The sequence below is a fragment of the Netta rufina genome (genome assembly GCF_964035555.1).
Source record: "Netta rufina genome assembly, chromosome: 20".
Lineage (NCBI taxonomy): Eukaryota > Metazoa > Chordata > Aves > Anseriformes > Anatidae > Netta > Netta rufina.
Genome location: NC_140144.1, coordinates 1,177,205 through 1,203,837, shown reverse-complemented (window position 1 = coordinate 1,203,837; position 26,633 = coordinate 1,177,205). Strand labels below are relative to the sequence as shown.

The following is a 26,633-nucleotide window of genomic DNA, read 5'->3' as shown; positions in this document are numbered from 1 at the left end:
TTCACTGGCAGGTGTGACGTCATCGCTGCTCATAGGCACAAAACCCTAACTATCAACGCGGTCGCGGATCTCATTGGCCAGCGCATCCCGAGCCGGAGGCGAGCACGCATCCAGCTTTGCGCTCTGAGAGGCTCCTGTAACTGCCAATCACTCGATGCCAAGGGGTGATTGGCCGAAGTCGCACTACCAGCCAATAGCCACGCCCGAGGGGGGGGGAGGAAGCGGGCTCCGCCCGTGCGGCGGGGGGTGCCGAGGGGCGGCGGCGGCCGGGCCCTGAGCGCCCCGCGGGCCGCAGCGGCGCCTCCCGGGGGCTGGGCCGGGCCGGGCCCCGCGCGGCGGGGAGGAGCCCGCGGGCCCCCGGCGGTGCGGCAGCGCCGTGCTGTTTCGGCTCCGGTGTGATAAAATCCCTGCCTGTCTGAGTCATCCGCAGAGCCGTGCGGGGCGGCCGGGAAGCCCCCGCGGCGTCAGTCACCGCTTCTGAAACACGGGGTGCGGGTGGGGGGCGGCTGAAAACCCCTTGGCGGTACTTTCAGGCGTTCTCGCCATCACGGAACCCGGCGGGAGCAGCTGATTTCCAGACAGGGGCCGGGCTGGGCATTGCTCAGAAGTCAGGGCCCTGTCAGTGCTCGGGGGCTTTCCCTTCTCGCTGCCGGTGGTTCCATCCGCTCGCTCATTGCATCAGGCTTGGCTCCTGCGGCCCAGGAGACGCGGGGAGGAGCGCTGTGGGGAATGTCAGTGGGTGTGTGCTCTCTATTGCAAAGCTCTGCTTCTGGCCACGTGGTGGCAAACGGAGCATTGCAGCCGCGAGTTTATTTGGAGCAGTCCTGGCTGGTCCCCCTCTTGGGTCAGCAGCTCAGGTAAGTCATTGCTGATAAGTTCCTTCTCTACAGGAATCAGTTTCAACATGTCCTGCCCTCAGCACTCCTGTCAGAGTCACATTTTGTACAGGAAATGGAGAAGGGGATTTTCTTCACCGGATTACACAAACCGGTGAAGAACTTTAGCAACGTGGAGTTTTTTACGCTTGCACTTCCCAGACAAGTGCGGCTGTGGCAAGAAAAGGAACGTTGCAACAGAAGAACCGAAGCAGTGCCAGTGAGTGCACAAAGCGGTGCTTGCCCTGGAGGAACAGCATAGTGCAAATTCCCAGTGCTGTCGCGTGCACGGGGACACAGCTCGTGGCCTTGACCTCAGCAGAGCCCTCCCACTTTACACCAGGTGAGACCCAGGGCTTACACCCAGAGATGGGGTGAACTGTGAAGTTTCTGCCGAATGTCAGTTTTCCTAGGCTTTGCCCTCCCTCTGGGGTGTCCTCTGGTGTGTGTCCCCCACCAGCTCTCTTCTGTCTCGTGCATACCATGTCTTCCAAGGGCTCTTGTGCCTTTTTCTGGTCATGCTGATGTGTGACCGCAGCCAGCCCAGGATGGTGCTGTGGGGCTGCATCTCCTTGCCTCTGTGCATGCTTCTGGAGTGGCATGGGGCAGCTGAGACATCACAAGAGGAGCCGCATACTGGTGCCCCCTGCTAGTGCTGGATGCCAATGTGTTGTGGGGTAGTTGGTAACTTCATGTCAGCCTGCTGCCTGGGGTTGGGGTGCGTGGCATCCATGCATGCATTTGAACGCATGGGGCAGCCTTGGCCCTGTGAAGTGGGTGGGAGCACAGCAGGCTCTGCTTTCCGTACTCGCCAGAAACATTCATCCTTACTCCCCAGGTTTTCTCCCTTCCTCACATCGTGATCAGCATCTGCCCTTGTCTATCTGGCTTCTACTGTGGGCTGCAGCTCACCACCAGCGCAGCTCTGCCGTCCACAGAGAGCTGGGCAGGTGGCGGTTCAGTGCCCAGCACGTGGCCCCAGTCCTCCGCAGGAGTCCCCAGGAGGGCTTCCACCAGCCCTGCAGCTCGAACCTCACCTCAGCACATGTCTGAGCCACATGCAGACATGTGCAGGTGCTGGAGGGACTGGCAGGGCATGTGCTTGCTCCAGTCAGTGGGGCAATGTAGAGGAGCTGGTGGCTCCCCAAACTCACCGGTAACCAGCTCAGCCCTCAACGCTGTGTAGGGCTGCACGGGGAGCTGCCCTAACCTCCGGTCCTGGCCTGTCCTCCCAGCCAGGACTATCTGGGAGAAACACCTTGGCTGCGCCTGGGCCTCTGGGCATTCCTTCAGAGGGTAGCAACGAACCGGTTCCGCCTGGTGCTGACGAAGGAGGATTTCCCCGGTGCCGAGTGAATTCCCCTGCGTGGTGAGAACGAGACCGCCCCGTGTCGCGCAGCCCTCGGGGGGGGGCTTCGGGTCAATCCCCCGCGGCTCCCTGCCCCCGTGGGGCTCCGGGGCGGGGAGCCGAGCCCCGTGGGCGGGCTGTCGGGGGCTGCGGGCTGGGAACAAGAGCCGAGCGTCTGCTGCCGCGGCCTTCGGCGGCGCCGCGTTCCCCCGCAGGCAGCGCCCCGGCGCGGAGCTCAGCGCCGCGTTCCCCGGCGGCTCTCGGAGCCCGGCAGGATCCGCCCCGGCCGCCTCTCGCTGCCGATGCCCGAGCGGCGGCCGGCTGCGGCGGGCCGGGATGAGCGGCGGGCGGCGGCGCTGTGCGCGCAGGTGGGCGGGCGGCGGGACGGGAACCCGGGGCTCCGAGGCTCCGCGCCGCGGCCCCCGTCCCGCCCCGCCGGCGGGTCCGGGTCCGGGTCGGCGCCGTTCCGGCGGGGCGGGGCCCGGGGCCGCTTCCGGTGCGGGGCGCGGGCGGACGGGCCGGTGAGTGCCAGGCCGCGGGGGGCGGCCCTGGGCCGGGGGGAGGCGGGCGGCGGGGTCCGGCCCGGCCCTGCCCCGCGCGGTGCGACCCCGGGCCGCTGCTCCGCCCGCCGGGCCGCGGCGCTCCCTGGGCTCGCTGCTCCCCCTCCCCCCCCCCCCGGGCCGCCCGGCCCTTCCCGGTGCGGCGGCAGCGCTGGGGCCGGGAGCCCCGGCTCCTCCGGCGGGGCCGCGTCCCGGGGAGCTGGGCGCGGGGCCTCCCCGCCGCCTCTCCGCGCTCCGGGGGCGCTGCCTTGCTGCTGCCGAGGCGGGGGCGATCTCGCGGCTTCCAGCGGTGTGCCCGCTGCCGGCCCCCGGGCTGGGCGCTGGAGGGAGAGTGCGTGAGAAGTCACCGTCAGGCGGGTACAAGCAAACAGGGAAAAACATTTTTGTTTTCAGGCTCTGGATATACAGACGGAATTCTTTGTTCACATGGCAGCAGCAAACTCTACTCCACCAGGCTCTTTGGATCTAAACCAGCCTGGATTTTCAAGGGCGATACTGGGAACTAAACTGGAGGTCAAATACCTCTGTTCGGATTGCAAGAACATTCTGAGGAGGCCATTTCAAGCTCAGTGCGGACATCGCTACTGTTCTTATTGTCTGAAGAAAATCATAAGGTAACTTCTGTGCCTTCAGTCTAAAAACAGAGTGCTTAAAAGTAAGCAGAAGCAAAAAAAGAGATGAAAGTCGTTATTTTCAGGGCTGTCTCAGTGAAGGAGCTGTGTTTAATCTTTGAGAGTCTGCATCAGGCCCCTTCTTTAAGGGAGTGCGTAAGCTCTGGCTTGCTTTTGTTGTTCCGGGGGTTGATTCAAAGTTAACTTTTCCAGAGTCTCCTGGATTGTTTTTTGCAGTTTTGGTGGATCAGTGCAGGTGGATCACTGATGTCCTTCAGTCTTCATCAAAGCTACTGGAGGAACTTCCTAAAAGTGGTGGTGGCACGTGTGAGGAAAATTAAGCACACTGACTTTCAGAAAAGTTTGTGCTTTATCTCTCTTTTGCCTTTGAATGAAATTGAGTAGAACAGTTAATCATAAGACAAGAAAAAATTGGAATTGGGTGTCCAAAATACACTTGATCAAAGGCTCGATGTATTGTCTTTAGAATAAGAAAATTCTTTCATTTTGTTAAGTTACTGGGAATCTACTATTATTTATTATAGCAATTGGCCTCATTTTTTTACATGTTTATTTTTTTATCTGCTAGTTCTGGACCTCAAAAGTGTGCAAGCTGTATTCAGGAAGGGATATATGAAGAAGGAATTTCTGTTTTGGAAACCAGCTCAGTAAGTAAAATTGCATGTTTTGTTGTTTGTGTTTTTTTTTTTTTTTAAGTAAACTCACTGATGTTGTTAATACCAATTGTGGTTTCTGTTTAAAGCACAAATTCTGAGATTCCCTTATTCTTAGGAAATGTTCTCTTAAGTAGTGAGAATTACGATGAATATGGGGGACTCCGCAGCTTCTAAAATCCAGGTTATATTAATATAGCAGTGGCCTACTTAAAAGCTGTAATAAGGGTTTGTTTGCCATTAGCACACCTTTGAGGATGTAATGTGGCAACTGGCTTGGGAGGAGTCTTTTTTTTTTTTTTTTTTTTTTTTTTTTTAAGAATTGATAATAAGGAATGAAGAGACTGGACCAAGACTGCAACCCCTCAATAATTTCTGTGGTTGGTTTGTTTTTTCCATTGCAGGCTTTCCCAGACAACGCAGCTCGTCGGGAGGTGGAAAGTCTGCCTGCTGTCTGTATTAATGATGGTTGCACGTGGAAGGGGACTATTAAGGAATACGAGGTAAATATCAAAGGAAGGCTTTTGATGTCTGTGTGTTCTTTCTGTCCTCTGTGTATGTGGAATGTTAGGGGGAACTCAGGTGTTTTTATTTTCTGCTGATGCTGACAGTGATGGTGGAAGAGCTGTCAAGAAATTGTGCCACATAATGACAGTGTTAAGTTTGCTGTGCTATGTGAACCTACAACCTATTTCCAACCTGTGAGCTTGGGGAAAGTGGCCTGTCTGCGATCCGGTTTCCAGCCAGCTGCTTCTGGCTGCTACAGTGCCATGTAGTATCTGCAGAATTTGACAGTGAATTTGGGCATCGTTCACTGTCTTGCCACACATCACTCCAAGTTGCTCTGGACTACCAGACCATTGGACAGAATGGCTTTCTACTCTTCTTTGGAATTATTTTGCCCTGCTCTTCCTGGGGAGCACATCAGCTCTTTAATTCAGGCCTTCTTCAGATGGCACAGGGCATTTATTTGGTCCTTAGCATGTATACAGCTAATGTGCCACATGAGAATTGTGTTCTGACAACTGCAGAGAACCACACGCTTCTCTGTGCTTTCCAACAAGTCAACACTGCTGTGGAGATGGCATTGTTAAAATGTGTTGGCAGTTAGGAGCAACGTTTATTCACCTGTGAAGTTTTGGTGCTCCTGAAGGATAGTTTTGTCATCCATACTGGAATGGAAGAATGTGAAGAGCCTGAGATAAGAGGAATCAACGTTTTTTTCCCTCCAGCACTAGCCTGAGGTAAAAAGATTGTTGCCCTGTTGTTTGTGGAGCTTTGGTAGTGGCTGAGGAAAAGGTTTAAGCTCAGTTTGGATTCTCTTAGCAATGCCTTTGCAAGGAAGAGATAGCACAACTGTGGGTTGTGCTTGAGTATTCTGCTTGGCTTGCTGAGCCTGGGAACAGAGGGGTGTCCTGCACCTGTGCTTCCTTGTGTTCTTGTCTGAAGCTTTCAACTTTTTCACACTACAGTGCTGTCCAAAAGGTAGTAGGATGTTAAATGCTTCTGCTTTGAACCCATTCTTCTTAGATCTGCAAGTGGCACATGGTGTGTGTGCATATGGCTGAAGAAATGTCAGGTTAAAAGCTTAACACTGGCACGGCAGAGAAAACTGAGGAGTGCTTTTAATGCACAGTTCTCGTGCCTGCTGCAGTGTTCAAAATGGTCATTGTAGCGAGTGAGCTGATCTCCATTAGCCTAAACCAAATGACATTTGTCAGCAGCTTGCAGTGCTAACGTCAGGGTGCTGTGACTGATGGAAAGGACTGATGACCACTTCTGATTTTTTTCTCCTGGATTTAAAAGAAGTCTTGAAGATAAGTTCTTCAGGGTGCAGCAAAAAAATCATCAGATGCCAAAGGTTCTTAATGTGGTCAAAAGCAGGCTTGGGTCCAGCCAGTACTTGAAAGAGAAAAGTGAAAGAGGCAACAAGCTAAGTCTCTCTTCTTGCAAGGGTGTATGCATGTAGTGCTTTGGGTTCTTGTGCACAACTGTTTAAGAGAGTCTGAGCTGATAAGGCTGCACTTTGTTTTTCACTCTCTATGTAATCTTCAAAAGGTCCTGAGAAATGTTTCGCTAGAGAAGTGTTTCCAAGAGATGCTACTCTGGGCTACTCTGGAGTTCTTGGGCTGTGGCTCCATGGTGCTGTGCTCAGCTGCTACAGCCATCGTTAGCGTGGGGCTGGGATGCTGGCAGTGCAGCTCGGTCTGTCCTGGGGGTCTTTGCCCCTGCTGCTAAGCACAGTGCAGACTGTGCTAGCAAGGGAAACATCGTTTTGTGCCCTCCCTGGAAAAGCTAATCCTTGGCAGGGAGCTGGTGAGGGGAGGCAGGGTCAGGCTGGTATTACCTCTCCTCCCAGCTGCCTGCAAAACAGCTGTGGCATTTCACCGAGCCTGGCTGTCCTCGTGTGGCCGGGAGCTGGGGAGGTGGGGGTATTTGTGGCTGAGGAGTACTGGGGAAAGGAGCTGTCAGACAAACGTTTTAGCCTGGAGCCTCTAGCATATGTGAACTGATGTTAAACCATGACTTATGGGTAGACTTACTAGCTTTGCGTTGGTTTGGTGTCAGCTCATCTTTGCAGTTTGCCTCGTGCTGTACAGTTGCATCTGTAGCCAGAAATGTGTGTAACGTCCTGCAGCAGCTCACGCTCCCACTATGGAAAGTCCCTTGCTGTGCTATTTCCGTCAGGACATGGAAAGTCCCTAAGAGCTAAATCATTGTTTGCTCATTTAAAAATTGTGCAGTATTGGTACTGAGAGACTTATTTGGCTGCTGTTCTCTTACAAATCAAGAAATACTGTCACTTCTGGTTTGCTAATGTTATCAGAGTTACGAGCAAGGAAAAAAAATGCTCTGTAGCTGAAAAGTTCTATATATTCAACTTTAAATAAATAAGTTATTTAATCTCGGTTTTGCTTTCTGTCCAGGCTCCCAAAGTTCAAGTCTCAAAGGGACATACAAAACTGAAAGAGTGAAATCTGCTTGGACATGACTTGCACTTCTGCTTAAAATTGTGCAAAGCATACAAAATATTTACGTGCTTAGAACATGTCTGGCTTTACAAATGCATTTTTCTGACTGCTGGATGCAGTTGTAAATACTTAGTAGCATTTGGATAAAGTATTTTGTGGTGGGACTGGAGGGGTTTTTCCTTTTAATCTCTAACCTCTTTTCATGTATAGGTTTCCTGATAAGTCTGCCTGAGTGTACATAAAGGAAGGCAGGCTGTGGGCAGAAGCCTTTAGATTTAGGTGGAAAATCTGAGGAGGGTTGCAGATACTAAAAGTAGCCCATTCTAAGACCAAGAAAACATCCTGTGATATCCAGGTAGAGGGAGTTTGAGGAAACAATGCAAACACCTCTGTTGGAGGTGGAGGCCTTAAGTCCTCTCATTCCTCAGCACTGACGCGTGTTTCTTTTCTCTGGTTGCCTCTCTACCATTTTATCAAAATGTCTCCAGTTCTCACATGCCTTTTATTTTCACCTTCCCCACCCCTGGCTCCCTGTCCTCGCCCCCGCCTGCAGTACCTGCAGGTCTGGCGCGCTGCCTGGTGGCTGTGCAGCCCTCGTTGCCGCCCTGGCCAAGTGAGGTGGGCATCGCGTCTGGCAGGTCAGCCCAACAGGCAGCTTCAGCACCCGCAGGCCAAGCAGGAGGGGCTGGGATGGGAGGAGAGGGCTGCAGAGGGGTGTTACATGGTCAGCTGTGTTGTTCTCATTTATAACTTCAGAGCTTTTAGCTTAATTTCTTACAAAGTACAGAATTATTTGAGACGTAAGGAAACTAAATTGTGTAAGTTGTGTAAGGAGGAAAACTACAGTCTTAAATTTAATCCCGGTGGCTGTATTTTAGCTGAGTTAAATATTAATTCACTGGGGGGGAGTGCTAGTAAAACATAAGCTCGTCCAGTCTGACTGTCACCCGTGGTGATAGTCTGTCCTTACCCAAGCTGGAGAATGTGTTTTCCTTGTAGTAAATTGTCACCTTGATTTTGAAGAGTTCCCTTTAATCAAAGCCTAAAAGGCTGTGGAAGATGCAAAACTCAGAACTTAAGTGCTAGTACTCCAAAGCCCGTGGTGTTGGAGAGCATGCCTGCAGCCCCTTCAGGGCTCCGTGGTTTCCCGAGATCAGGAAGACTAGGTACCTGGGAATTCCTTCCTCTCCTGTGCTCCTACAGTTTCCTGGGAGGTGATGAAGGACACCTGGAACGCTTTGTGTAGGGAAAACTGTCCTTCCCTGAAAATGTTTCTGGGGACCCTGAGCTGGGGGTCTCCTCCTTCATGATGCTTTATGACCCTTCTTTCCAGCCGTGTCCCTAAGAACGCCCTAATAGCTTCTGTTGGTGGTTTTCAACTTCAGCTTCAGGTTTTTGTGTGTTGTTTGGAACAGAGCTGCTGATCTTTGAAACTACTTTGACCAGTTGCCTCAGAAATGTAACGTTAAATATTTTATAGCAGTGTTACCTATATAGGTACAGCTTTTTAAACGTTGTGGCAAGCATACTTGGTGATGCTGTGCCAGTGTAACCAGAGTTCCTTATAAAATCAGGAATGGTGTTTGTCTTTTTCAAAGATTTTGGCTTCAAGTTACAGTATGGTCTTGAAGGGTCATTTGCAGCCAGCTCTGGCCTGTTCAGCAGTATCCTCCAGGCCCAGATCCCTTTCTCCTGGGAGGATCCATTTTCTACAGTACTTGCAGATAAAGATGATATAAAGGACCTCCTGTTTTAGCAAAAAGGGCACGATACACCTTTACTTTCCAGAGCTGGAGCTGAGGTCCACAAACAAAATCTGGCCTCCCTTGCAGTCCCTGAAGTTGAGTTTCTGTGGCTGGCTGCCCAGACGTTAGGCAGCTTCCCGTCCAAGCTGCGTGGTGGGAGGTAAGCCACAGGGAGTGCCCGAGAGAGCGCGTGGGAGGGGACTGGAAAGCCCCACCAGCAGAGGGTCTGCTCTCAGTGCTCACCCCGAGAAGCAGCTCAGCCTTGTTGTGGTGGCCCACCCAATTAACAGGCTTAACATCTGCCCCTTAGAAAAAAAAGAGCTGTAACTTGCTTACTTTGAAGCTGAGAAGGGTAATGTGTCCCAGTGAAGCCTTGATATAAAGCCCCTTGGAAGCCTCAGTTTGAACACAGCTTTTGGAGACAGGAATTCCTCGGATTCCAGATACCAGTCAGGTGCCAAAGCCATGATCATGCATGCACCCTTGTTTAAAAGGTAGAGGCAGTTTCAGCTTTTTCGATAAAGTGATTGGGTTTGAGATCAAGCTATCACCATGGGCTTGACTTCTACAGTTTGCAAAAGCCATCTGTCCCCTTCTGCGAGCGCCCGTACTGTTCTTGGCCTTGTGCTGTAGCAGCCCTTCTGTGCAAGGCCTGTGCCTTCACTCTGCTAGGCACAGCCTAGGTTGAGAGGAACAGTGTCTGCGCTGCCTTTGCTCACCACCTGTGTCCTGCAGAATATCACCTGTCTTAACCATGCCCTTAACCAGTGAGATTTCAGCCTGAGCTGTCAGTTTTGATGTGAGAGATCAAGGTGAAGCTTTGCATGCTGGTGAAAATACTGCTTAAAGGATGGGGGAGATCTCATGTGTGGTCATGGTCTGGAAATCGGTTGGCATGGTCAGTGTTTTTAGTATACTTAGAGCAGAGCTGTCAAATGCTGCAGGCTTTCCTGCTGCTAATTAAAAGCAATTTGGCTGCCAGAACTGCATATTGGCGGTGAATTCAAAGTAGTGCTATGAATGTGCCAGTGCCTGGCATCGTTAGCATGGTGGCATGATTGGAATCCACTCCCTGGTGACAGTTTGCTGTTAAGCAGTGACCTTGTTAGATATGAACAGAACATCTTGATGATCTTTTCATGAGCCTGTAACTGGTAATTGTAGCCTGGAGTTATCTCTGGATCACATGTTCCAATTCCTTTGAACCTCACTATTTGTCAAACAACAGTTTACCAAGACTTGTAACAGTCCAGTGCAGTAATTCGTAATTTCCTTGGCAATCGGATTTAGTCTTTTTGTTTCAAAACCGTGCTGACCATACCTGCAGCAGGGGTGCAGCAATGCAGCAGCTCTGACTGACAGCCTTGCACGTGCTCTGGGCAGTGTCTGCACCTCCACCCAGGAGCAGTTCACACCGACACCAGGTCAGGTTCAGGCTTGGGCTTTTCTAGATTGTTCTGAGTCCCAGCCTCTCCATTTCAGACTAGAATCTCCCTGCCAAAGTCATTCCTCTGGGATGGTGCGGATTGCAAAACACAAGAATTTGAAGAAAGCATCCTTGAGTATCCCAGAGACTAGTACTTGCATAGTTCAAAGCAAGTAGGAAAAGACAGAGTCTGTCATAGGATACGTTAGAAAACCTGCTGCTGCTTTCAGAAGTTTCTTGTGCCTTCAACTTTCTTCAAACCCTGCTATTGTTTTACAAGCTCCTTCAGTGCAAGAAATACAGCCTTGAATTCTTTCAAAGAAAGCCTAAATCAAACGTCTGTTTAATCAGTCCTAAAAGCTGATTAATAAAATAACAGAATGCTGAAAGCAAAAGTTCTTCTGCAACTGAGGTCCTCATTCTGAAACCAGAAGTGAGCAAGGCTCTGCGAAACCCATGACATCATTTCTGCCAATTTTTGTGTTCAACTCAGATGAAGGCTGAGGCTTTGGACGGCAGAGTAAAGGCTGTGATGGTTCCCAGTTCCCTCGCTGACGTGCATGCTTAACTCTAGTTCAGAGCTCTGAGTGGTACTGATGTTGACTTAATCTGTGGTTTTGATAGTTTCTTTGAGGTTTAATTAGTTGTGACGTCAAGTGGACTTGCTTGTTCTCTCAGCAGTGTGTCTGAGCAAAGGGAGCCGTTTGTGTCTGGCATTTCCTGGTGCGATGTTCTCAGAAAGCTCCCTTTCCCCTGGCACTGTGAATCACAGACTGGGTCCTGGAGACCCATTTTCAGTGTTTTCTCTACAAAGCTGTGGGCTCACCCTTTTCCTTGTGCCCAGGCTAAGATGCCAAAGGACCCGTGTGCTAGCATCTGGGCTTGCGACTGTTGAAAGCTCTGGCAGTGCTCTGTTGTGCCACTTCCCCTACAGCTGTTTTTCCCCTGCATTCCTATTAATTTTCCTTCCTCTTAGGTGCGCCCGCCCTGCTGCCAAGCCTTTCAGCTTTGCGTATGCTTCTTGTTGCTGTTTTCATGCTCTGAGGGTGCTACTGGCTCTCACTGAGCGATGTCCACCTGTGGGAGACTTTGCAAAAGAGCCAAGTAGTATAGCCTACACCAAGCCTGTCCTTCTGTGTTTCCGGTATCCCTGGCCACCCTGCTCTGTGCCGATAACCCTGGGGGGTTGGGAGGGAGGCTCCAGCAAAGGCATCTTGCAGCTGCTGGTTGCTACTCTCTTCTGCTTGCCTTGTCTCCTAGCCAGAGGGGAAGCGTTGTGTCATGCTGATGGATTTCCTAGTACAGGTGAAAAACCTCCATAAAAACAGGTTTGTGGTAATATGCCAGCTTATGAGCAGGGCAGCCAAGGGTAGATGCGCATCCTTTTCTGTCACCATGACGCAGAGATAATAACTTTCATCAGTTACCTCCTCTGTAGTTCAGGTTTAGCAAAGCTTTGAGACACAGAGCAGCAATCAGATTAAACTGCAGTTTTCCCTTTTGTCTTATTTACACAGGCTCAGCAGAGCAGCTCATCCTGGCATTCCTTAGCAGATGATCGTTACATCCTCCAGGGGTCAGCTGCTGTTACTAAACCCAGCTTCTTTGCCTCTGTGTGTCTGCGCTTTTCTGTACAGCTGTATTGAAATGTGCTGCTCTTGTTGTCACAGAGCTGCCATGAGGGGAACTGCCCGTTCCTGCTGATTGAGTGCCAGGCATGTAAGGGAATGATCACACTGAATGACAAGGAGCGCCACTCTGAGCGGGAGTGCCCCGAGAGAAACCTCAACTGCAAATACTGCAAATCGCTTTTCTACTTTCCAGATATTAAGGTACGAGAGTTACAGCACGCACACAGGCAGGCATAGTCGTATGAGACCCAGAGGCAAGGGGAAGAGTGCTGGATGTCTCTGTTGCAGCCCACTTGTGCTGCTCTGGAGAGGAGTAGGGGTAGGTGTTACTGTGCCGAGCAGCTGCAATGGTCACCTGCAAGCATGTGCACCATGAGCAGATGCTCACACGTTATCGTGCTCCTTCCAAAGGTGGTGATACCTGATTTTTCCAGTCTCTCAGGTGGGCTCCTAATCCCCTGTTCTGATGGAGATGTAACTGGTGTGTTGTACGGCAGTGTCACTGGGTTGTCTTGCTGTTTATTTCTAGGGAGGGAAGTCCAGTTTGCAAGATCACCCAGAGGTTTTTGGTTTTAGTTGAGTGGGAAGGGGGTGTTACCATGGAGACTGTGAACTCTGCCCACGTTTTTTTCCCCACTGCTGTTGAATGCTGGGGCCTGACCTGAAGGCGAGTCTGAGCCTTGGTTTCCAACTGGTGGGTGAAGTCAGTGCTGATGTAGCTGGAGAAATAGCCCTAATGGTCTGAGTCAGGCTGTGGTCTTTCAGCTCTGCTTTAATTCTTTTATTGTCATCTCCCCTCTCCTGCCCCTATCTAACTTGATTTTCATTGCAGGTTCACAGTGAAAAAACGACTTTGCTCTTACCTAGCATGTTTGCAGTGATGGCTTTCCAAAGCTGCCTAAAATATTTGTAGCGAATGCCTAACAGTCAGAGTTGCCTGTCTTTGCTGCAGCAAAGCTCATGGATGTGGGTTTGGGAGAGCTGTAAACAGGAGGATTGCCCCATTCCTGGGGGAGTGGAGTGCTGCGGTTCAGGCTTGTGTGCCAGCCCCTGCCCCAGCTGCTGGGTGGGGTGGGTGTCTTTGAGCAGATCCACTCCTCTCTGTGTGGGCACCTTCCTCTGGCACCTGTGGGGAAGGGGCAGGGACAGGAGTTAGAAGTAGGGGATTCCAGAGGAGCCCTAAACTCTTCATATGAAGATGTTTGTTGAGAGATTTGGATCACATGTTTCTGGGTGCCTTAAGCAATTTACACACAGACCAGTTGCATGTGCAGTTTAGCTGTGCAGTGCTGTTTAATTAATGCTTTCCTTCTCTGGCTGTGAGCTCAGTGCACATCTCAGATTTGCATGTATGTGGTATGTTATTATCGTGGTGCAACTTGGCATCAAAATGGGAGGTAAATGCCATGTGGTGTGTTAGAATAGCAGGGAGGTGGGGAGAGGGGAGCGCAAGGAGAGGCTGATTTGTGAGGAGGTGATAATTTCACACATAGCAGCTTACACAGGAGAAGGCAAGTTTTAAATACCCCCTTCTTAAATAGTTGTATCTGCAGTGACGTCTCCTCCAGCCAGACCATAGCGTCTGTTCTCATGCCAGCATTTTGTGGGTCATGGGGAAGATGCTATCTGGCGCTTCTAGAACATGAGAGCAGGAGGTGGGTAGAAGAAAGGGTTCAACCCCTCTCTGCAAGGGGGATGAAGGAATGTGCTTTGTCTCAGGCTTCCTCTGCAGGTGCTAATCCAGGCTGTCCATGTGCGTCCAGTTGAGATGCAGAGACTGGGAAGTCACTCTTCCAGGGACAGAGCAGTGATACTTCTGACTCTGATTACTCATTTAAAGTATAAAAAGGAGAGAGTAACTAACAAGCCAAAGCTGAGCCACTAATAGGTTTCACTTTCCAGTTTCTGATGTGGTAACAGTACAGAACAGCTTGTCCACGTCCCTCCCCCTCCGAGAATAACTTGTTTTAATAAAGAATAAATGTGACCAAGTTTTCAAAGCACTTAGTTTCAGATAACTAGTTTATAAGTATTTAATTTTTTTTTTCTGTTACTACCACAGGGGTATAGTTAAATATGCTTATCTTTTAATCTGAATTTTGAACTACATTTTAATGGCATTTATAATGATGTGTCAAAGTTCACGTAACCTTGGATAGAAAAGCAAGACATGCTTTCTGGTTCCCTAATTAGAAAAACAAAATGTATCATGTGTTTCAACTGGGTGGTGTATAAAGAGAAGGTTTAAGTAGTATGGAAATAATACAGAAAGCAGAGGCATGTTCCATCAGTCCCATTTTAGCTGGTATTGCTGACCCTAGGATCTGTAGAGGACAGAGTATCACATTGCCATGATCATTTATTCACCTTCTCTGGCCACAAAACAAGTCGTGAACTCTTCCTACAGGTGTGGGTGCTTATGTGCAGGGACTGTTAAGTGAAATTGATTTGAACTATTTTTTCTTTCTGATTGAAAAATGATTTTCTGTTGAACTGATCCAAATGTGAAGATTCTATCAGACAGTTCAGCTCAGCACATGACAGGCTATGGGTTCATACTTCAGCTGACTGATAACCACTACAGTGGAAAAATTATTCAAATTATCTTGCTGAGATAGTGTCTTACTTCACTTAACCTGCTTGAACGTGTATTTTCCTGCCAAAGCCATAAATTGAGCTTCCTGTTGATTATCTTGTCCATCAAAATAGTAATTTGATTTTTTTTTTCTTTCAAAATTATTATAGCAACTTCTTAAATTGAGGCTGAGACTTGGAAGGCTATATAAGCACCCAAAATTCTGGTAGCCTGGTGATTGCAGAAATGAGTCAGCAAAAAGACTTTCCAGCATGACCAAAATTTGAGATAAGTTGGTTGAGGACAGCCCTCATGTAATACAGAACTGTGCCTGTTGAGCTGTATTCATCTTAGTAACCTTATTGGGGCCTTTATTTAGAGGACCAAATAGTCTCCTGTTGATTCTTTTACAGGCTCACGATGAAGTCTGCCCTAAGTTTCCATTGACGTGTGAAGGCTGTGGGAAGAAAAAGATTCCAAGAGAGAAGGTATCTGACTGCTGGGGAGCTCTGTGCGATGGCGTCTGGGGTCTACCACCAGAGCTTCTCAGGGCTCGGAGGAAAACTTGGACTGTTGGAAAGCGGAGTGGGGAGAACAACTAGGTGTCAGCATTTTGTACAAATCCAACTTTTCCATAAAGTTGAAAATACTGGTAGGGTGTTGGGAAAGGTGTCTAGTCAGCACTTGTAGTTCAGTGTTAATACTGCTAACATAATCTTCCTATGACTTCTGAATTCACTATGTGTAGATACAGAACTTCCATAGGAAAAGCACACTTGTGGGCTTAAAGGGTAGCTTTTTCATATGTAAAGCGATTATCTTTACCACTAGTGCAATCTTGGGAAGCAATGCCATCTCCAGCTAAAAAAAATTTTTAATTAATCATGTAAATGAATCTGTATCTAGTAGGGCCTCTATGCTGCTGGCTCCTGGTGCGAGGCACAAAGGTCTGAAAATCAAAGTTTTGGAAAACATCTTCAAAAAACACATTCATCTGAAACTGTTCTGCCTGCTGTGGGCAAACATTTTTAATAGTGCAGTTGCAAAAGGCCTCTGTAGCAGGGCAGGGGACATAGAAGCATCAAAAAGATGAGTAAAGAGTTTTTCAAAATAGCCAGTGTAATAAAGGACTTTGTGCTGTGATCTTCAGATGCTGATCTGCTTGTCTGCAGGCTGATGCTGGAGCCCAGCAAAGAGTAGGCTTATGCCTGTAAGATTCCCATACGTGATCTATTTTTTGTTTCAATGATAACTCCCTCTTTTATATTTTTCCAAACTTTTGTTAACTGCAGAAATTGTAGCCCTAGTCCTGCAGCATATAACTGAGTAACCTGACTCATTAAACAAGCCAGATGGATCTAGAAGTATTTTTAAACGTGGTTTAAAAACAGTTTCAGTTGATATCTGTTGTGGCAAACGTAGGTGTCAAATGTGGAATGAAGCTGTTGTTCAGAATACACCACTGATATCTAATGACGAGATATATCAAAAACAAGATGATGGTGTGCCAGTGCTTGTTAGCATTAGTCACACATTGTGTGGGAACCCAAAGGAGTCATCTTGTAGGCTACAGGATTATTGGTGCTTTTCTGTAGAAATATCCAGCCTCAGCCTCCGTTCTTCATGACAGCTGCCAGATGTGAGGTGGCTGAGGTGTAGTGTGCCTACGTACTCCAGCAAATGGGTACTGGATGCAGCAGAGGACCTTCCCTTGCAGAGGTGGATCTGCCGTAGTTGCTATAAATACTCAGGCAGGACCATCAGAAAGCTCTTTGTTCTCAGATTTACAATGCTTAGTTGGAAGTAAAAATATCAAACTGTGGCACATCCCCACCAGGGTTACATGAATTGTACACATGTAAATGGATACCTATTTCATAAGGTTGTTCCTCATTCCTCCTCTTCTTCAATGAAGCTCGTTGCTCAGCATCCATAATGTGTATCTGTGCTATCTTCTTTTTCTTACTAGTGTGTGTAGGTGAGAGGTGGGACCTCCTAGTCCTAGAGAAAAATAAAACTTCCTTGCAGATGTCAGTGCTCTGTTTAAATTACAGTGGCAATCCTAACTAATGGTAGGCGGCGTCCAGGTTTAACCATACACTTTGGAAGCTAGTGATTAGTGATGGCTTGGTTGTTCTTTACTTTGTTTTCAGTTTCCTAGACCTCAGTGAAACAGAAGGGGAGTTACTTGGGTCACATAAGATCTGTCTGACATTATCTTCTTTCTTTTCTAGTTTCAGGACCATGTGAAGACTTGTGGCAAATGTAAAGTGCCTTGTAGATTTAAGGTTGTTGGATGTGCTGAGATGGTAAGGGTTTCTGTTCATGTGTATCTTAGGGACTTGTTTTTTGGTTCCAGTGTTAAAACCTCCAGACCACTGTACCCCAGACTTCTGCAGATCTTTGTATTTGGCTATTTGAACAAAATGTTGTTTTAAACCCTTTGCAAATGCAGCCCAACATCATCTACTGTCTGGACTTTGGATACCAGAAAATGAACTTAACACAGAAGGAAACCTTCTTGAGAAACGCACTGAGTACTTTGAGGCTCCTGGTGGTCATGTCACTGACAGCTGTAAGCTTAGAACTGGGTGTACAGTGTCTTATTCTCCTGCTAGAACTTGAACAAGGCAATGTTTCTCCGTGTGACTTAGTTTTTGTAGCTCTTACTGGTGATGTTAATATAAATCCATTCTCAGGGGGATTATGTGAGGGTTTTTCCTTTGGTGTCATTAAGTATATTTGAGCCCTTTTGCAAAGGAATGGAGGAAGACAAAGTACAACAGTGTCTGCAGCTGAGGAAATGTTAAGCATCCATCATTATATATGATTGCAGCTTTTCTTTAAAAAAAATCCACCAACTAACACTGCATTTTTTTTTAAACTATTTTTCTTTTTTTTTTTTTTTTTTTCCCCTTTATAATTAAAAGCTAATGTTGTGGCCTCGAGGAGGATATTTTTCTGTGGATGGTGACAGCATAGCTTGAGCTTGTTGAATGGGATGTATTTCTCTTCGTGTAGGTGGAAAATGAAAGGCTACCAGAACATGAAACCAAGTGTCTGGCGGAGCATCTGTACATGCTACTGAGCTTTGTGCTTAGCCTCAAGAGTGGGTCTGGAGACCTGAAGCATTTTCCTGTCCTTTCCTCATCACAAAGTAACTCCCCACTACTGGCAGCAAACTCTCTGTGCTCAGAGTCAGAGCTCTCCAAATCCATGGAGCTTTCCAAGTCTCTGGAGCTCTTGGGAAGATGTGAGGCCCTTGAGAAGAAAACAATGACCTTTGAGAACATTGTCTGCGTGCTCAACCGGGAGGTGGAAAGAGTGTCTCTAACAACTGAAGCCTATAGTCGGCAACATCGATTAGACCAGGAAAAAATTGAATCTCTGAGTAACAAGGTATGTAACCACTGGGTAGGGCTTTCCAGCACTCTGAGCAGAGCTTTTTCAGTTTACTTTCTATGTTATTAGTTAGCAAAACTTCACCATATAGTCCTCAATCTCCATAAATCTGAAGATAGAGCTAAAATATTGTTTGTGCCCATGCCCAACCCTCAAAAGCTTCCTGGAAAACATGGGAATCAAACTGACATGCAGAAAGTATTCAGGTCTCTCTTAGTAATGAAATGATGCACACACTGAGATGTTCTTAGGTTTTCCAATGAGAGACAAAGTACCCAGCATTTCACTGAATCTCGTGGAATTTGTGGGCTTTACCACTTTCCAGACCTTTCATAAGGAGCCTAGTCATCAATGCTACATCACTGATGCATTGTACGTAGCATGGTCTAGAGAGAAGAAGCTGCCATGGCCGCTGTGCTCCAGTACTGTCCCAGCTGCATGCTGCCCTTGTGTTTTGGTGACTGGGAATTTTGCAGTTCATAGCTAATCTTTGCTTTCTCAGCATGAGATCTGCCAATATAGATGTAACCCTGCTACCTAGCGGCAATTAACTATGGTGAGACCTTCTTGGCTCTGTGTAGGTTCTTCTGTTTCTCAGTCTAGTTTTGTCACAAAGATGTCTTGTTTTTTCCCCCAATCCTCACCTTTTGGGTCGTAATATACTGGAACTGCTCATTGAGAGGATTTTTCCATTCACTGCAAGAAAGTTTCCAGTTCAGACACAGAGTTGCATTAATGTGTGGTCTTCAGAATGGCAGGACACAAAAGGAACTTCTGCTGAATTGGCTTATGGTATTAATCTTCTCCCGCCTGTGGCCCTTTGTCGCTTCTGGAGAATGTCTGTCACTAAAGATCAGACCTGAAGGGGATTCTGGTGGCTGCTGGCTTTCTTAGGTCTCACAGCAGAACGTGTGTCTAACCAGGCTGCACCATGTGTCCCACCGAGCAGGTTCGGCAGCTGGAAAGGAGCATTGGGCTCAAAGATCTGGCCATGGCTGAGATGGAGGAAAAGATCCGCAGCATGGAAGCTTCCACCTACGATGGTGTTTTCATCTGGAAGATAACAGACTTTGCCAGGAAGCGCCAGGAGGCGATAACAGGCCGCTCTCCTGCGATCTTCTCTCCAGGTTATTGCCTGAAAAATAGCAAAAGCCTTTTGTGCCTCAGCTGGGTGTGGGATTTGTAATGGTGACCTTTGCAAGTGACATACTTAGCCATTCAGATGTAATTCTGTTCTCTCCCTCTTTCCCAGGGGAATCTGAACCACTTATTTTTTTATTTCTATTTTAAAAGCAATGGGCTAAATAAGTGCTGTGTTTATCACAGAAGACCTTTTTAATTTCTCATAATGGAAAGTGTAAACATCATAGTTCCAAAATAGTTCTGCATGATTCTTCAGTTACAGTGAAAATACCCAGAGACAGGAAAACCAGTAATAAACTAGTTAAGCGAGGGAAGAAATACGTTTTAGAGCACAAAGCACGAAGTTGCAAAAGACAGTGTCTAAATAAAGCCCATCCCATACACAGGGAAGTGCTTGAGCATCTATTCCAGGAGGGGACTCTCCTTGTGGAACTTGCCCAGCCTTGTTGCTTCTGTTTTTAAAAAAAAAAGAAAAATCTCATTAAAGAATTTGTTGTTATCTAGCTTGTTTGCTTATGAAAGCATTTCTCAGGATTGTAGCTGTGAGATGAAACCATCTCTGCACACAGTCCATTGCTTGGTGGGGTGCTTGCCTCACAAAGAAACAGCTGAGGGGGTGAGTTTGTGTTTCCCTGAGTGGGAATCGCTTAGGTCTAAGCATGTTGAAGAACTTTTTCAAAATGTCCACTTGCACATGAGCCAAGAGCATGTATGCTGTACCTGCTTCCTGGTATAATGACAAATCAGGTTGTTGCTGGACCAGGACATAAAAACAATTGCATTTTTAAAGCTATTTTAAAAATCTTTTCTGGATGAAGGCTGTATAGGTCATTTTTCATGAAAAACTGAAGGAGAAAAGGATTCCCCCTTTTCAGGGGAACTAAGCTAAACTGCTACTGAAACTGTGTGCATGCAATTAGCATTTCCTTTTAAAAGTCAGTGACAGCTGTGGAAAACCCCTGTTCTCTGTTCTAGAAAGGCAGCACTTCCTTCCTTGTTAGCATGTATAAATCAGGTTCAAATCTGTTTTGTTTGGCTTAGAGATAGGGCCTTAAATCTTGCATCCTGTTTCCTGCATGGTGCTCAAGAGCTTCTTGACCTCAGCATCTCCTGAGGCTGCAGTTTTGAGGCAGAGTCTGGACCGAGCTGACAGCTCGTCCTTTTGGCCTCTGGCCACCAGCTTCCACTGCTCACTGTGCTGGGGCTTCCTGCACCCTCCATGAGCTGATACAACCTGGTGTTGTCGCTGGGGGACAGGGATTCTTTCCTAGGGTGAAAAAACAAGTCAGCTGGTGGAGGGCTGTAAGCAGGAGTTGGCTGGAGGGCAGGAGTGGACTGGAGGATCTGGGGAGGAGGGAGAGGGGGGTGAGACCTCTTTGAATGCATATTTCTTCTGTCCATATGTTTGCTCGATGGTGCACTGAACGCTGAGCTCCTCCCGGAGCTGCATCTCATGTTTCCTGTGACCTCCTCCTTGGCACTGTGTGCAGCCTGGTTCCCATCCTGCTGTGGTGTAGTGCTGCCCAGTAAATCACCAGGGAAGTGAAAGCAGGCAGATGCCAGTCTCGGCTCTTTTTGTAAAGCACTTAATCAAAGGAAAAACAATACCTTTTGGTCCACCAGACTGTTTTGTGGTGCTGGTTGATAGTCTGCTAGTGAAAGTACTGTACGTGGCTGGAGAGACTAGAAGGTAAAGGTTGCCTCTGCCAAACACACAAGGATGTTTATGGAAGAGGCAGGACTCTTTTTTTTTTTTTTTTTTTTCTTTCTTGCAAGAGCAAAGTACAAGGCCTTGTTTCCTTCTGTATTCGATTGTGGTGCTTAGATGAGAGATTTTCATTCCCTGTGCTGCTTTACCTGAGAAAACTAGGCTGAGAAACAAACACTTTTCTTGGTTGTTTTTTGCTTTTTTTTATTAAACAAAACCCAAAAACTTGTGGAGGTGTTTTTTTCCTCTTACAGAGTGAAATAATAGTCTAGTAATTATCAGCCTGGGAAAGAGACAGCTGGGAGGAGAAAGCTACGAATGGGATGAAAAAGTGAAATGAGGATGATTGTTGCTTTTGTATTAAAACATAAAACCAAGGAGATACCACGTGAGATCTGTTTTAAAACAAATAGAAGAAAGTACAGTTACCACTCTCAATTGCATTGGCAGGAGAAAACAATTGCTGCAGGATTTTGCAAAGGCCCAGACTGTGAGAGTTCAAAAGGCAAATCCACCCAGTAAGGGTGGATCCAGGGCAGCCCCTGGTGAAGTTCCTGCTTGGCAGCTGCTGGCTGCCAGGAGCAGGCAGCTCGCTGGGATCCTCCTTTGCCTCTGACGTGCGTTGCCTTTGCTCCGAGATGGTGGGAAGCAGGGCATCCTGTCCCTGCTGCTGCTTTTGGTCCACTGGCCTGGTGTGTGTGCGTGCTCCCGCTGGTGTCCTTCCCCCAGCCCCCTGCCTGTCTGCACACTGACAGGGTCACAGGAGTGCTGAGAAGCCCCAGGCTGATGGGTGGGCTGTGAGGATGAGCTGCTTGGACTAGCAGAAGATGGCATCTGCCCCAATGCCCCTCACTTTCAGGGGAAGCAGGTAGAGAGAGGGCTGCCCGGAGGAAGCAGGCTGGGGGCGTCAGTACGGACACACATGACAAAGTCCTGATTTTCTGCTCCTCTATGCCTGGCCCGTGGAAGTTCACGGCCTCTCTACCATTGCCAGTGAGCCCGTTCAGAAACATGCACCAAGTCACATGCAAAGTGCCAGCGGCAGTCACCTCGGAGTGCTGCTGAGCTGCCCCAGGCCTGTGTTGCTACGAGGGGGCAGCTGGCAGCAGTACCCACTTCTGAGGCCCTGCATGAAGTCAGGAGGGTACCGTGGGCATTGGTAGAATTGTTTGAAAGTAAGAGACCAGTATCTGGGAGCACCGCTTGCTTGGTGAGCCTCTGCTCTGGTCAGGGGCAGTTAGCTACGAAGAGGGTGCAGTGAGAACCACGCATGCTCTGCCCTGGCTCAGGTGTTCTGCGTTTTTTTTACTCTTACCTGTCAAGGCTGCTGTGGTGAGCTGTCACTGTAAGGCATTTGCTGTCTGCGTGCAGCACAACGGGTTGGTCTGTGGTGGAGTGTGGGGGGATCGCACAGGGACCTGGCAGAGCTCCATCTCTACCTATGTCCAGGGAACCTCAGGTGTCCTCGGAGTGCAGGAGGGCAAGGAGAGACTGTTCTATGGGCAGCTTCTGCGATCCATGCTGCAGCACTGTGCTTCTCATCTGGGTTTAGGGGCTTGTGGGAGCCTTGGCCTTAGCTGTTTCCAAGGCAGTCTACAATCACATCTGACCATTGTCTGTCTGTGGTAGCTTTCTGGAACATATCCATTTTGTTTTAAGATCCCAGCCTGGCTTCTTCTAGGATCCAAACCGTAGAGTCCTCAAAGTTCAGAGGAAACTGCTGGTGATAGGCTTTGCTGGTTCTCACCCTCACTGTGTCTGTTTTGCAACAGCTTTCTACACAAGCAAGTATGGCTACAAGATGTGTCTGCGCGTTTACCTGAACGGGGATGGCACCGGGCGTGGGACCCATCTGTCCCTGTTCTTTGTGGTGATGAAAGGACCCAATGATGCTCTTCTTCGCTGGCCTTTCAACCAGAAGGTAGGCTTGGGATGAAGCCTGCCACGCCTAGCGATGTGCCACTCGGAAGCTCTGAGCCCTCCTGAGCTGTGAGGCACCAGCTGTCCGGCCTACTGGCATCAGCCACCCTGGGGATTCCCCTGTTGTGCTGAAAGCACCATGTGTGCTACGGGGCAGGACATGTGAAACAGCAAAGGCTGTGGCAGGAGAACAGCAATGTCTGGAGGGCAAGCGGAGCCTCTGCACTAATACGGGACTGGGGAAGATTGTCATCTCTGGACTCTGTTCTGTGGCTGCTGCTGGTGCTTTTGATGCTTGCTCAGCATCAAAAGTTCAGATCTCAGTTCCTAGACCTGCAGGTTTTGCAAAATGCTTGAAGGCTGAGCCAGGGCTTACTGATACAAAGAGGGCCACCTTCTTCCTGAGTGGGATGGGAACACTATGGAACCTAATGAAATAGCTGTGTTGAGTATTGGTAGCAAGCTTCATGGCATCCAGTTTTAGGCTTTCACAGTCAGTGACAGCCCTGTGCTACCACACAGAAGTTTCCAGTGACAAGGCAGGATGTGGGGAGCATTTCTGCAGAATGTCAGAGGTGACATTCTGTGCTGACCCTAGTTCCAGGCATTTTTCAGATTTGTAGATGTGTAATGTGGCTTATGGTTGCATCTGTACGTGAATGTTTAACAGGTTTAATGTGAGCAAATCACTGGGCTGGGTTTCACTGTCCTTTTTATTCAGCTGCTCTTGTGTCTTGTCACATTTCTCCACAGGTAACTCTGATGCTCTTGGATCAGAACAACCGGGAGCACATCATTGATGCTTTCCGACCTGATGTGACATCCTCCTCCTTCCAGCGACCCATCACGGAAATGAACATTGCCAGTGGGTGCCCACTGTTCTGCCCCGTCTCCATGATGGAAGCGAAGAACTCCTATGTCCGTGATGATGCCATCTTTATTAAAGCCATCGTTGACCTCACAGGCCTCTAGCCCTCCTCGCCTCCAGGAGCAGTGAACACAGAGCCAGCCCTCGTGGGGCACCCCCCTCTCATGCTGCCCTGCGGGCAGGTCTTAGAGTGAGGAAGGGGCAGGAAGCAGAGGGGGAGAAGCCTATACCTAGCCCCTTCCCAAAAAGGGACCTTCTCTGCGCTGAGCAGCAGCAAGGTGTCTGATGGGAGCCCTCTTCCCTGGTGTCAGAGAGACTTTTCCCAAGACGAAATTAGGGTGGACATTCACAGTTTGCATGGTACAGGGGTCGCCTGCAGGGACTTGGATATCTGAACTGCCACCATGCTGGTTTCCCAGTGAAAGCAAGTGCATCTTGCTCTACCAGTTCAGTGCGTGGCCTCAGCTCTCTGTAGTGAAACAAGGATTTGGCCTGCCTGAGCACCACTTCATCCATCTGGGATTTTCTTCAGAGATCTCTGTGGTCCTGAACGTAGTGCTGGCTGAAGGAATACCACTGCCCCATGCGGGGGCTGGTTTGTGCCTCGCTATCAGGAAGGCTGCAGCACTTGTCTGCCAGGATGGGCTTGGGCGGTGCTGCCTGGCTTGCTGCTGTTCTCTTACCACTGATACCACATGGAAGAACTGAGGTGGCACAGGCGGAGCAGCACCCTGTGCCCAGCTGTAGCTGGGTTTTTGACTGGGGGAGTGCTCTGGGTGTGTGGAATGGATGGGCTGGCAGCACCAGGGCTGCCTGTGATGAAAAACAAAAGTGACTGTCCCCTGGAGCCTGCCCCTCCTCTCAGGGGAGAGGAGGTGACTGCAGCGCTTGTGCCTGCCCCATGCAGACTTTTAGCGGGACCCTGTCCCTCAGTATTGTGTTGGAGGGAGGTGGGTGCAGTGGTGGAAGCTATCTTCAGGCACACACAGATGCTCGCGAGCTTGCTTTAACCCTGGTCATGGGGCAGCTATGGCAGTATGGACACAGCAACCTTCGCAGGCCCCAGCACCATTCCTGGTGTGGGCATAAGCCCTGGCCGTGCCCTCCTCTCTGGAAACCACCTGCCCAGGGCCTCCTGGTCAGCAGAGCAAGCTCCCTCAGCCTCTTGGAGGGCCTGCAGCCACCAGGGTCAGACTGGAAGGGGCTGGAGAAGTCTCTGAGTGAAGCTTGTGCTGTTGCCCTTGCTGTTTCTGATTTCCTCACACTGTTTCCTTGTGAGCAGCAAATGTTCTGCACCTGTACCCCAGAGAAGGTCTCTGTATTTCGTGGAGAAGAAACTGCTGTCATTTCCCTCCATCATGGCTAATGAGTCCCTCTGGTGTTGCTTCGTGGTGGCCACATGTAACTCTGGACTGACTGTTAGCCAGGTTGGACTCCTGAGGCCTGCTGCCTTTTCTCCCTGTGCTTTCCAATCTCATTGCCTAAACGTGACCCATGAGATGCTTGATTGGCTATCTGGCTGCTGAGCATCCCCCCTCAGCCCTTATACTTGCCTGGGTCAGCTCTAGCTCCTGCACTGGCCTGGAGGGCAGGCAGAGAGGCTGCTGTGCCAGTCTGGAGGGAAATGACCTTCCCCCTTGGTGCTTGTGAATGCAATTGCTCTGCAGGGGGAAGTGAATTTCCCCTGGCTGGGAGCTGCCAGAAGCCTGGAGGTGCTGCCTTGTGCTCCGTGGAGGAGCCCCAGGCTCCGCTCTGCTGGCTGCTGCTGACACTGTCGTTTCTGCAGCCACTTGCCCAGACCTGGGCCACGTCTTCAGCATGGGTGGCTCTCCCTGCCTGTGGAAGGGTGCTGGGGTGACCTTTCAGCCCCCGTTTGAAGTCTGGTGCAGATCTTATCCCTGTTGCAGTAGCTGCTGAGTCCTAGCCCAGAGTGCAGCTGTGCAGAGGCTGGGGCCTGGAGCAGACCTTGCTGTGCTGGCAGGGGACAGGAGGCTGGGCCAGCAGAGCCGCGGTGGGCACAGCAGCAGTGCCCCCAGCCAGCTCCCACTGGCCCACAGCTGCCCCTGCCCAGCCTGGTGCAGCCAGCAGCAGCCTGGATGGACCACGCTGAGCCCGTCTAGGGCTAGCGGGATCACTGCTTTGTGTAAGGGCAGTGGAAGGTAAAGGGAGCAATTTGGGTTTGGAAGTAAAAGTGACCCCAGGTCCCTCTCCAGCTGAGTCAGGCTTGAGTCAAAGCACAGGGAGCTGGCCAGGGGAGTGCTCAGGGCAGCACCTCCTCCTTCAAGCAGTACTCGTGGTGCTGGCTGCACGCCCTTGCGCTGCCTGGCCCCTTGCTGCAGCCCCTGCTTTGTGGAGAGGCGAGGGCTGTGGGTTGGGCAGGGGCTGCCCATTTCTTCCCAAGTGCTGATGGTCAGCGTGTGGGATGTCCACCTGGAGCAGAGCAGGCCTGGAATGCTTTTGCACCTGCTGCTTGCAGCCTCACTGCTTTGTGCAAACCATCTTTGAGCTTGTCCTGGGGGATACTGGTACCCTCACCCTGTTGCCTTAAGAGGAAGGAAAGAAAACAACAACAACAACAAAAAACTAGCAAGGCCTGAGCTTTGTGGAGGAGGCCAGGCCCTGTGCTGCCCAAGGAGTGTCCCTGCTCACACTTTGCTTGGAGAGGGGGAGGAAAATCAGCACTAATGGTTTAGAGTTGAAATTGTGTATTTTTTTTTTTTTTTTTTGGGGGGGGGGGGGGGAGGGTGTTGATCTGGAGCAATCTGTGTCTTTGCTCATGGGGCATTTGCTCAGCACCCCCTGGCTGAGGGGGTGGGGGGACCAGGTCTGGCTCTGTAGTGCCTGGCAGCACAGCCGCCAGGAAAGGCACCCAGCAGGAGCACAGGCTGTGGGGGGTGTTGGGCTGTGCTGACAAGCAGAGGAGACTGCTGGCAACTTTACCCTGCCCTGCTGTGTTGTTTCCCTTCCCTTACTACAAGGCTGAGGAAAGGGATGGCTGGTCCTGAAAATGCTGTCTGGCCCTTTTTCATTTTTTTTTAGCTCTCGGGTTTGCAGGGTTATTTGTAGTGCGTACCACTTGCAGCGATCTATGCACTGCGGTAGGAGGGTAACGTCTTCCCTTGGTGTGATGCTGAGGCTGGCTGGCAGATGGGCATTTATCACGAAGCACAGCCGG

At 49.5% G+C, this 26,633-nt stretch overlaps 1 protein-coding gene across 8 annotated transcripts; it reads left to right on the top strand.

Annotated features, from left to right (window-relative positions):
- Positions 1-270: 270 nt before the first annotated feature.
- On the top strand, positions 271-26,151 carry TRAF2 (TNF receptor associated factor 2). Of its 8 annotated transcripts, none has more exons than XM_084299158.1 (13): positions 271-463; positions 891-1,218; positions 1,714-2,244; positions 3,177-3,397; positions 3,984-4,062; positions 4,473-4,571; positions 11,882-12,043; positions 14,831-14,905; positions 16,652-16,726; positions 17,439-17,816; positions 18,769-18,946; positions 22,443-22,591; positions 23,344-26,151. In XM_084299158.1, the coding sequence occupies exons 4-13, from the start codon at positions 3,210-3,212 to the stop codon at positions 23,560-23,562; spliced, it is 1,602 nt and encodes a 533-aa protein (XP_084155284.1). In that variant the 5' UTR covers positions 271-463; positions 891-1,218; positions 1,714-2,244; positions 3,177-3,209; the 3' UTR covers positions 23,563-26,151. The 8 variants fall into 8 exon arrangements, with proteins under 8 accessions (XP_084155284.1, XP_084155283.1, XP_084155282.1 ...); XM_084299157.1 differs by having other exon boundaries at positions 271-857; positions 1,038-1,218; XM_084299156.1 differs by having other exon boundaries at positions 271-1,218; positions 2,111-2,244.
- The last annotated feature ends 482 nt before the right edge of the window (positions 26,152-26,633 follow it).

Excerpts from the sequence above, each read along its gene's own strand:
- TRAF2 (XM_084299158.1), top strand. The coding sequence starts at position 3,210 with ATGGCAGCAGCAAACTCTACTCCACCAGGCTCTTTGGATCTAAACCAG. Across the intron at positions 12,044-14,830 it reads TCTACTTTCCAGATATTAAG|GCTCACGATGAAGTCTGCCC; the intron begins GTACGAGAGTTA and ends ATTCTTTTACAG. Across the intron at positions 17,817-18,768 it reads TTGAATCTCTGAGTAACAAG|GTTCGGCAGCTGGAAAGGAG; the intron begins GTATGTAACCAC and ends CCCACCGAGCAG.